This window comes from Ammospiza nelsoni, chromosome 2, assembly GCF_027579445.1.
Source record: "Ammospiza nelsoni isolate bAmmNel1 chromosome 2, bAmmNel1.pri, whole genome shotgun sequence".
Classification (NCBI taxonomy): Eukaryota; Metazoa; Chordata; class Aves; order Passeriformes; family Passerellidae; genus Ammospiza; species Ammospiza nelsoni.
Window position 1 is genome coordinate 100,307,842 of NC_080634.1, and position 12,095 is coordinate 100,319,936.

The 12,095-nt window shown below is 39.1% G+C and overlaps 1 protein-coding gene across 2 annotated transcripts in view; it reads right to left on the minus strand.

Moving 5' to 3' along the window:
* Positions 1-12,095, minus strand: part of ARHGAP6 (Rho GTPase activating protein 6) — a 306,617-nt gene that overhangs the window by 39,301 nt on the left and 255,221 nt on the right. For both annotated transcript variants that reach the window (XM_059466811.1, XM_059466812.1), the window contains exon 3: positions 1,632-1,703. In XM_059466811.1, the coding sequence (XP_059322794.1) occupies positions 1,632-1,703 (72 nt within the window). The remainder of the gene's footprint in view (positions 1-1,631; positions 1,704-12,095) is intronic.

Below are 12,095 nucleotides of genomic sequence, written 5' to 3' on the forward strand. Positions count from 1 at the left end.
CAGCAAAATTCTGGCTTTGGTGAAATATCAAAGCACTTTATCATGGTTAAAATCTGCTACAGTAATGAAAAAAAGTGACAGAAAAAAAAAAAGCCAAAATGTATTTTAACTCTCAAACTTCTAAAAATAAACTTTCAACAGAGACTACCAAAGTCATCATACGCCTAAGGAAGGAAAGATGAAAGCTCTCAGCAGACCAAAAATTTGTGAGAGACAAAACATTTTAAAATGCAGGATGTGGTTAGCCTTTTCTGATGCAGAAGAGCACCTCACAGGCCCTATGAAGCTCAATCTCTGGCAAACACACTGAAGAGCAGAGCAGGTTTTGCACAGAATTATGTTGCTTTGCACTCTTATCTGTATGAACAACTACAGAAAAAAAACCTAGCAATGACTAATTACCATGTAACCAAATGTAGTGAATTAATAGGACAATGCAAAAACGATTTTCCCCCAAAGGTGGCTACAAAATAATTAAATCTCTTGCTTAATGACTCCTCCTGCATGTGGCTTCACTCCTATATCAAGTAATTCTTGTAATGAATTAAAAGTTTGATACTTGCAATGTAATAATACAGGAAGCCACTGGATGCATCAAACCAATGTGTCAGGGCACATTCCATTTTAGAAAGATTAATACAATATTTTCCAGGATCAATTTTAAATCAAGAAAATAATAATAATGTATTTTAACTCATCAAACAAATAAAAATGAAAATAATAATATTTTCTTCTTGATGACTATGTAAACTAACTTGGAAATGGAGATGTTAATTTTTACCATGGAATTTTGAAGTTCCATTCTTCTGCTAAACTAGACTTAAAGTGAGGACAGCAGAGTAACCAGGTCACTTCTTCTGTCAAAAATTCCTGGATTTGAGTGCATGTTTGTGAAACTGGGATATCAATACTGAGTTTTATAGCCATTTTTCCAGAAATGAACACAAAATTAGATGCACAATTTCCTACGTGCAGTTTCACAGACACTTTCCAGCATCTCAGTATTCAGACTTGGTTCAAATGGCTCTGAATTACAGGTCAGCTTCAGGCCTTGGATTAGGGCCCAGCCCATAAAGCTGATTAGTGTCCAAACAAAAGAGTGCAACCATATCCGTAAATCCACGTCACGTGGGATTTATTAAAATCCAACTGATCAGTAGCACTGAAGCACTTATATATTTTAAACAATGGTTATTTTCCTAAGGTTAAAGAAAGAAAAGCATACCAACAGACTTGCTTGGGCAGTGCTGGGTTTATGTGCTTTGTAAATTGAGAGTACAAATGCAGGTAAAGAACTGGATCACGTTATACAGACCACATTCTGCACTGGATGGTGAAAGTGGGTAGAAGGACAATTGGAGGAAAAATGCAGTCCTTTAAGTCTTCCTTTTTTTTCTCAGGAAAAAAAAAACCAAACAAAACCGACAAAACCAAATCAAAACCTTTCACTTGAAGAGATCTGACTTATACTAAAGTCAAACAGAAAAGATTAAACGTATTTGTTAGGCTGAAAATAAATACTCAGACAGTATATCAGCTCAACAACATTCTACTTGAAAAAGTATTTATCAGACTAAAGAAATCTCATATGCAAAACTAAGACCTGATCACCAAATATGCTTTATTTTTACCTTTGTCTCTGTTCTTCTCCTTTCCTAAAGAGTCCAGTTTCTTTCTTAATGACTTCTTCCTCTTCTGTCCATCTGTAAGAGGCAAAAAAAAAGAAAACAAGAAAAGGAAGTAAGTGAAGAGAAGCAACCCTGAACAAACTGCTGCACAAGCTGTAGGAGCATGGAGTGAGATGGTCACAGCACTGGGGATCAAGAAGGGTGTGAGACACATTTCACAAAAGCTGGGGACTGTCACAGCCCTCTGGCCCCAAGGAGTGTGGCTTTGCTTACCCAAACACTGAGGCTGTACTGGGGAACACAAATGTATCCCCTGCATGCTGCTGGGCACATTTACACACGCATGGTCACTGAAGAGTTAACAGTGGACATGTTTTGCTGGATGCTCTTGATAGCAAAGCACCATAAACCTAAAAGCTATATCCTAAAGAATAGCCTTCATCCATGGTCACAAGGCTGTGATTCAGGGGTGGAACTAAAGGTAGTATTTGGAAAGGGAGGATTACTAACCTCCAGGATAAAGCTCTGCATACCAGCCATACCAGTTGGGTGATAGCTGACCACCTTCACATGACCCATCTGATCTGAACTCATGTTGGGAGCTGGCACTTGAGTACAGCATGTCCAGATTGGTTCAGATGGATTAGAGCCTCAGAAAAGGTTTTGTTCTGACAATCGACATATTGTCCAAGTTTCCACTTGGGTACTAAGGACCAATGGTTTTAAGCAATATCAGAGGCAGGTTGGTTCTTGAAACAATTATATCAAAAAGTTGGCTATCATTATTTCCTTCAGCAACATCTTTCATAATGAAAAGTCAACAAAACAGAATTTTATTTATTAGGTCTCAACAAATACCAGGGATTAAGTCAGGGGCCTGCTTTAACTTGTACCTTTGGAATTTTTTAAGTTCTAAAGCAATATAAAGTGTCTACCATAGACACTGCTCTAGATAAACTTTAATGAACATGTACCTTTGCCCTTACTGGTTTTGTATCATGGTAAAACCTCAAAAATAAGTACACCATATCCATTTCACTTTTAGAGCAAGAGAGTCACCAAGTAATGTGTCTCAACACATTTTTCTAGTTGTGTAAGCAGGTATCTTAAATAAGTCTTGAGTCTTTTACAGCAAGGAACATACCACAAAGGAGTGAAGTGGATCTCTGTTAACAAACTCTCATCTTTGCAATAAGGAGTCATGAGAGAACACAAGCTACTTCTCCATACCTTTCCCTCAAATCCTTCTGAAAACCAAGTCCAGAATATTACCTGATAGACTGCTCAAAAAATCTGACTTTTTTTATAGCCAATTAATATCCTTTAAAAGTAACATTTCTTCTTTTTACTTTTTGTAATGGTGGTTGAACCAACTCCACTTGTACTCTGCAGTTATTTCCAGGACACCACAGAATCACAGAATGGTTAGGGTTGGAAGGGACACCTCTAGCCCCCTTCCTAGGAGATAATCTAGTCCAACCATTGCCCCAGAGCAGGATCACCTGGAGCAGGTGACACAGGAATTTGTCCAGGTGGGTTTGGAATGTCGCCAGAGAGGGAGAATCCACAACCTCCCTGGGCAACCTGTTCCAGTGCTCTGACCTCCTCAATGTAAAGAAGTTCTTTTGTCATGTTGAGGTGCCAATGCGTTGTGTTTTAATTTATGGCCATTGCTCTTTGTCCTGCTGCTGGGCACCATGGCAAAAAATCTGGCACCATCCTCTTGGCACCCATCTTTGAAATGTTTATATGGACTGATGAGATCTCCTCTCAGTCCTCTCAAGCCTAAACAGGCCCAGGTCCCTCAGCCTCTCCTCACAAGAGAGATGCTCCAGACCCCTCATCATCTTTGTAGGCACTTGTTTGACCCTTGCCAGTAGCAGATTGTTTCTCTTGTGCTGAGGAGCCCACAAGTGGTCACAGCACTCTGGACGTGCCTCACTGAGGGTGAGAAGACGGGCAGGATCACCTCCCCTGATCGGCTGGCAAAGCTCTGCCTGATGCACCCCAGGACACCAGCAGCCCTCCTGGATGGAAGGGCTCCCAGCACCCACAGCTCCGATATTTGGTTCCTGTCTCAAGGTACAATTGCCAAGTGTTGGTTATATTAACTCTCCCTTTCCCACACCTGCTCTGGTGAGAATTCATCTCTCTGAAATGAGAGTTCAGCAGTATAATGGTGGCAATTCATTTCCTGATATGGTCTATGATTAGATTTTCCCCTTTTCTTCTTAGCCACATGACAAGGCTAAAATTCAAAGTCATACTCTGATTGATGAAAAGCCCAGACTTTTCACACCCTCTGACATTTCCTGTTGTTAAGATTGAGTTTTTAAGAGAAATTCTTTCACCTCTTGGCAATGTGAATAGTTGGTAGCCGGCTTACATGCACCTGACAGTACAGCTTGTTTTTATAAGGTTCTCTGTTACCATTGTGTTCTGGCTTTATATCTATAAAATTATTTTCAAATTATTTTCCATGTTATAAATTCAAATTACTGCTTCACAGACTCTTTTTGACAGATGATTTATATTTCTTTGGAGTCATATTCTCCAAAAACTCATTTGTTGATATACTGAGACATAAAAAAATGAGAGAAAGAATAAAAATTTGATGTAAAATGCAGTGTTTTGCTATGATCATTTACATTTACAGTTCACCCCACCCCAGCAAGAGAAAAAGAGTTGCATATGAAAATAAGGCTGAGAAAAATCTCAGCAAAAGCTAAAGCTCAGAAGATCTAAAGAGGTCTAAAGTCAGTTCAAGTTTTCATCCTCCCCAGCAAAAGACATGATAAATTACAGTCCATATGCTGTACATAAAAATATGTTTTCAAATTATGTTAACACAGGGCACATCAGGCACGAACATTGCTGAAATATTCATAATGTGTTTAAAGACTTATGCAACCTCAGCAGTTTTACATATTAAATGAATGCCATTCACAATAATAATGCTTGCAGTTAGCTGCAGTGTGGCTTTGAAAATATAATTAATATCCAAAACATTATTGAGAAACAAGCAAAGCATCACTACCTACTCTTAATACCTACTGCATGGTTTTTAATTAATTAGCAAATACTTCTGCAAAATAGCATTGTATCAGTCTGAAGAGCTATTAGGTATGGATGAATTGCTATTTTTAATTTCCACTTTGGAAAAGTCTAAATCACATAGTGATAAAAGCTGCAGGGCTGTTATCCAGCCCTTTTGTGTCAATAAATTCTCAATTTATGTCTTCTTTCTGTAGGTCAACAATACACTGCTCCTTCAACAGGTTCCACTCAAGAACATCAGCAAGACTAGAGAAGCACTCAAATGACAACTGTCACAGTGAAGGAGGCTGTGGCTTTTTTCCTTTGCTAACCCATTCTGCTTTTCCTGAAGGACACCTGTGCAGACAGCTGTGCAGATCAGCTTGTTTGTCAGAAATGGACTTCATCTGTACAGTACTTACTAATTTATATGTTTGCTGCATTTCTCACTGCAATGCATACATCACTCCCTAGGCATCTATTAATTAAGACTGGCACAATGAATATTTAAAGACCAAGAGTCTAGAATCAAACTCCTGAGTGCACATTAAATTGCTATGTGACCTGTTTTTCCAAAGTGGTGAGCACTTCCAGGTTCAGTTAATGCCAAAAAGACCTTTCTATCTGAAAAATTAGGTCATCTCTTTATGACTCTGCCAGTGAACCACACAGCCTACAGAATACAAGACTATTTGTACTGATCTACAGACTTTTTACAAGAATTGAACAATCTGACTTCTGAGATTATCAAAGCTTAAATATTATGAGTTAAAGTTGAAATTCACCTGCAGTGTCATCACTAGCACAATTTTTTTAGCATTTATTCTATCAAATCCCAGATTTTCTACAGACCATTTGAGGGCTTAGATTTCTCTCTAAGTGAGACCATGGTTCTACAAACTAGGTAATAAGAAGTCATTTTCACACTGAGGATATATAAACTTCAGCTTTGACAGTCAAAACATGAAAAGAAAGAAAGAGAACTTTATACATTTTTAAAATTATTGTTCTGTTGCTTTGCACAAGACCACCTACTAGCCACTTACCTTCTAGGACTGCAAGAGAGAGAGTAGTGCAGGCTGAATCCTGTTACTATTTACTTCCGGAACTTTTTTATTTAACTTATGTCTGGAAATGAACAAGTCTATTTGGTAGGTAGAAGTGTTGCTCAGCATAAGCTAAAGAATCACAAATTAGGTATAGGGAATTAGCTCAGAATTATACAGTTAGTGGCAAAATTAATACCCAGAGAGTCTTGGCCTAACAGTTTCGGATTATGTCACTTAATATCCTGTGAAACCCTAATCCAATATGCTCTTACTAATTAGTAAATGATGCAGTAAAACAGTACAACAGCATCCAAGCTTTGTACATAGTTTCTGGGACAATATTACAGTATTAGGCTTCAGATAATGAAAAAAATACCCTCTCAAACATGCTTGAAGTGAACCTGTAACAAAAATAGGATTTTTGAGCACTTTTTTTTTTTCCAGCATGTACTGGTGGATTATCTATAAGAATGATATTCCTTTTATGTTACTTACATGCAAGGACACTTTCTATTACTCAAAAACTTAATAAATTAATACAAATCCTTTAAACGAATTTAACTCAGCAGGCTTTTGACATAAGAGGTGATATGCTGCTGACAGGGTTGGAGAACAAAGAGAACTTCCCATTTATTGGCAAGTTCCTTTGCTTAAGAGAAATAAGTTTCTTGTCCATTTAGGGAAGAATGTTTGTCAAGTTCCACAATTAAGGGCTATTTTAACACAGTGTAAAAAGAGGACCTATCTCAGTGATTACTATCAGACCCATAGCTCAATTACCAAAACACAAAGAGATAAAAAGGTTGATAGTATGAGATTTCTAAACTACTTCTTCATAGTAATTCTAATTCTATTCATGGCCATTTTTCTTAATAACTACTAGTAATGGGATCTAACAGCTCTTTAAGGAAAAAAAATATATATCTTCTAAGACTGCAATCAATTCTGTCTTGAAAATTACTAAATTACTACCAATGGCACCACAAAGCACAAAATTAGATCTCTCTTGAGCACTTGCTGGTTCACTTCACTCATCCAGAGCAACTCATTTCCCAAGTGCCAGCCTCCCCCAGCCAGCCTGTGTGCCAATGTCAAGCTGCAGTCTCTGTGGCCTGTGCAACACTGCAAGTAATTGAGAGTGTCAATCAGAAAACACTGCTAAGTTCTGTTGACAGAGCACAATAAAGGCAACACTGCACTTCATTCACTGACAGTTGCAGTGTTTGTGGTTGTAGCTGCTTCTTTGGGTCACTATACAAAGCAAATTTACTTCTGAATATGCATTGGGGCTGCTCTGCTGAAGAAGAGGGTGATGGTTTTACTTAGCCATTTCTGTGACTCTAAATGTTCATCTTGAAATATTTATTTCTAAAAACTTGTGGAAGTGTCCTGCCCCCAATGCAGTAACTTCCAAAGCACTGCCAGCTGCAACACAAATGTAAGATTAAATTCAACCAGAAAAACAGAATTTTGGCACATAAAGCAATACAAAAAGGGGAAGGCTGAGCCTTCAGATATTTCTTAGCACACTCACCCTTTGCCTCAGCCATACACACACAAGACCTCCATCAGTGATGCAGATTACTGTATGTATTCAGAAGCCTTGGACTATTGTCCCATTTTTCCTTATTGTCTATGTTCCACACTTTACTTCATTTTGACTTAAATCAGCATTTCTTTATGCTTGTCAGCTGGCAGCTGATGGAAGAAAAGCCATAATAATTCAAGACTATCCCTCAGCTGCAATCATGGCCTTCCAGGTGACATCTGGCTCATAGATGCTCACCTCAGTCCACAGCGCCAGGTTCAGGCTGCTCACCAAAGGCACCACACACAACAGAGGCAGCTTTCCTCTGATGCAGCAAACAAGCTTCAGCATTCCCCTCTCTGAGAGGTTCCTGAAGACTGTGCTCATGGCAGAAGGACCAGCATGAAAAAGGCAGAGCTGAAGTCAAAGCCAGTTTTTCAGAAGGGAGATCCCTCCTGTTGGACTGTGCACAGGGGACAGGGCTGGGCAGGGGCAGCACCTGGGCCAAACAATTCTCAGGGCAACCAAGAGGAACCAGGAGAGCTGTGGGGAAAGTCAACTGTGCAGGAAGCAACGTTCTCAGCAACACACAGTGCATACAGTACAACCACCTGAGAAAACCCACAGCCAGCAGACAAAAGTGTGATTTTAATTCACCCCTTCCACATCCCAGCAGAGTCTTTGGTAACCTGTGGCAAGTGCATTTTATCAGACCTAGCCTTCAGTGCCTCTGGGCTAAGGCACTACTAATCGTTAAAATGAAACACAGACAAATTACAAAGTCCACTTGTGCAGGTTTTAAGTGATTCAGCTGCTGAAAGTTTAAAAGCTGCACTATACACAATTTCTTTACTGTTGAACAGTAAGAACTTGGTGATAGTGGTAGACAAATTAAATTATTTATCTAGAACGTATTCATAAGTTTCCATGGAACTCATCTAGAAGGCAAAACTGATGGAAATGTCACCTACTTCCAAAGAAAGCTGCATCCCTATAGGAACTACAGTTTTATTTCTCAAATAACAGCTCACAATAACCTCCTGTGGTTCCGATACAAACTTTTCAAAAACCCCAAACAACCAACCCCACATAATTTGCTTGCCAGGTACTTTATACACATCAGTTGATACTTAACAGCAATTCCCAAGGCAAAGGTGATATATCAATTTATACTTGCTGAGCATATTACCAGTAGACTGCCCTGTCTTTTAGGAAAACAAATCTGAAAAGTATAGTTCCAAACTAGATTCAAATCTAGAAAAATGCACTACTTCTATTGAAACCTATTTGCAAGGCCTATTTCTATCAAAAATATAGACTCTAACTGCAGTGAGATAGGTATTAACTCTCCTTCACATAAAAACCCACAAACAAAGCAGGTACAATAAACAAACAACCACCAAACAACAACAACAAAAAAAACCAAACAACCAAGACCACCACCACAACCAACAAAACAACAACTTACTTTGGTCACTGCTCTAATTCAGATAGCAAATGCTATCCAACTCCTGTGGCTAGAGGAATCATAAAAAAAAGACATTTCCACTCCATTTGCCTACATGTTCCCTGGTGCATTTAAGGATTTAACTAGTCTCAAGTATATATGTTGTAAAGAAATAACTACTTCTGTATTTTCAAATACATTCTTCCATGACTCTCTGTCATGAAGAGACTTGCATTAACTGGTGGGCAAATGCAGGTGCAATGTATTCTAAGGGTGAGAACCAATATGGGATTTGAGCTCTGGAGCAAGGTCAGGGCTCCTGAAGCCACAGCCAGAGGGAGGGGATGTCAGAGCCCACCCAGGCAAGGAGAAGAGCTGGGAAGGAGCAGCTTCCCAGGCCTGCCCAGGCCACTGCACTCCCGCTGTGCAGGAAGCTGCAGGTCCTACAGATGAACACAGCACAGCTGCACCAAAAGAAACTCTTCAGCAAGTACAAAGTGGATGCCTGCCCTTGTTTGTGCAAGCTGTGTATAAATATCCTTAAAATAACAGAATTTTTAATAGTTGCAGAATTTTTCGAACCACCACAACAAAACCAAGAATAAAGTTTCTTATCTTTCCTTTTAATTTGATTTTTTTTTTTTTTTTTGTTGAAAGTATTCTTCAATCTTTTTGCATTTGGACAAATGACTGGAAGTAACTGCATTGGAGAAGTCAGGGAAAAAAACCCTGTTCAGTTATTTTGCCATTCCTGTAAGGAAAACATATATAGTTTTTTTGCCTTTTAAATATTTTTTAACTAATAATACATTTAAGATGGCTGCATTACACAAGCTCTGAGGAACGAGATATTCAGTGAGTTTTAGTATCCAAACACTAAATTATAATTGTTTGGGAACTGATTTGTTAAATCTTTAGTTAGACCGCTGGAAAAAACTCATTTTAACCTAAAAATAAACAGTTGCTCAAGTACTTTTCTATGCCAGAATGAGGAAAATGGCTGCTGCTGCCATACATAGATGGGATGATGGAAGTAACTCAAAAAACCCATGCTAAGCTACCTGGCAGCCTTTAGAGGATTATGAAGGAAAGGTCAAATGCCCTTGTGTGTGGCTGTTAGTGGAAAGCAGCAAAAAGCAGGCAGATTCCTGGGAAGGGAAAACAGATACACAATGCCAGGTCTGACTTCCCTGTGCATAAACCCACTCAGATTTTCAACTCATACACAGCTCTGCTTGCTTCAGCACCTGCATTAGCACAGGACTGCCCGTGTCATAAGAAATCCCAAGTCACAGTAATCTAACAAAATAATACCAAAAATCCCACCTCCCACCAAAACCCTTAACAAAACAGCCATAGATGGTGGTCCAGGTCTTTTGATGGAACACATGCCTTTTGTCAAAAATGGAAGTAAAACATCTCTAGGGCCACTGAAATTAGAGGGAGCCACTCCTTCTAGGCTTCATATTTCTACATTGACACTGATTACAGCATTTATGGAACAATAACATCAAGTAGCAGGTGCAAGACAAAATATAGACACTACTTTTTCTCATTAGAGCAGTATCCACAGTGTGGCAGGAGTTTCCCTGATCTCCAAAGATAGGAAAGTTCATGACTTAAATAGCCTGGGATACACCAGGGACCCTGCTGCTGCCCCTCTCTCTAAGTGGAAGACACAGAAACCGTGATGATGGGCAGAGGTTTGAAAGATGTGAGAAAGACTGAACAACATCCTCTTCTTGGAGTGTTTTCATAACTCAGAAAAACTGTCAATACTAAAACAGGTCAAAAAAACCCAAAAACCTAACGGTTAAAATTATCCACACTAATAAATCAAAACAACTACAGTCAATGAAAGTATTTTAGCTGTACCAAATTAAACCCAAACAGGAGCCTTGATGCTATAGTCTGAGATAGAAAAACACAAATACAAGCTCTAAAACTGCTTTCAGTTCACTGAGGAAACAGCAGGGAGAGAGAAATTGACTGTCTCCTGCTTCAACTGCTTAAATAAAAAATTTGTAATGTGGAGGGGGAGAGTAGTTTGACGCTATTGCTAATCAAAATGACTCAATGTGATAAGGAGAGTTACCTTCAATCCAAACACTACAGGATGGGCCAAGGCCAGAACAGACACAATCACCAGCATGTAGCTGGCCTTGGATTTACTGTTATCAATAAAGCCACTTGCACACCGGTACTGGAAGGTGAAGGAGCAACCAAACTTCTTCACATCTCACATCTTTCCCCCTGCATTGCTCTCAGTGTGAGCATGAGTTGAGCTCTTCAAAGGAAGAGAAATTCCTTTAACCCTCTGGAATTTAGGAGACCAGCCAGTGGTCACAGAGATGGTTCAAGGCACCCAGGTCTCTGTAGATATGACTCCTTTGTGTAAGTCTGTCCTCAGACTCTCACCTTAAAGAAGAAGCCACATAAGAAAATAAAACAGCTTTCATAGCTTACTCTCTCTAGGACTAATTAAACTAGTCCACAGTAGTCCTGCTCAGAGCTGTGATGGAGAAATGAAATGAGAAAGGAGCTCTCAGTGTGTGGAAGTGAAGTCACAGTGCAGCAGGTCTCTCACTGGACAGTTTGGTGGCTCAAATAACTGAGCTGTTATCCCTCTGAAAAATGACCAACAGATCTTACTTCTAATAATGTCTCTTTGTAGTAACTACCTGTCCTTTGAATCATCAATCATAACAGAAACAGGTGTTGAAAATGTAAACCACAGAGCAAAAAGACAAAAGGAGCTCTGCAGGGAACACTTGGGTTGACTTCCTGCACAGAAATAGAGTCACATGGACATCTGTCTAATCTATTCTTAAAATCCTTCAGCAGGAGATTACATCTCCATTAAATCTCAAGGCAGCCTTTTCATTGTAGAAGCCTAATACAAAGATATATATAGTACCACAGCTCTGATAAAATAAATCTATCTGGAGTCACTTTATCTTTCCTAATCAGTATCGAGAGACATTACGCTTCTGGCACCAACCACAACTGCACTTAAATCATGCCTGTGGAAAAACTTACCCAAGGCAAGAAAAAAATCATCAGGAATATTCCCTAATGCACTACTGAAAGGAGCAACACACACAAGAAAATATAAATAAGCCTGATTTTCAATTGAAATTTTTGAAGAAGTATACTGGAAAAATACATGTTATACTGATGTTCCATGTTGACAAAGCTCTGCCAAAGGCAAGCAGAACATGGAAACTGGTAGGCTGCAATGTCAGTATTCTTAATAAAGGTTCAAAAGCTTTTTCCTTGGCTGGTATTTATTATTTGGCTTTGAACCACAATAAAGCACAAATTCATAAGTCACTATCAAATCACTTGACATATACATTTGACTGTTGGCAAAACCCGGACAGCCTAGATGGGCATTCAAAATCAAA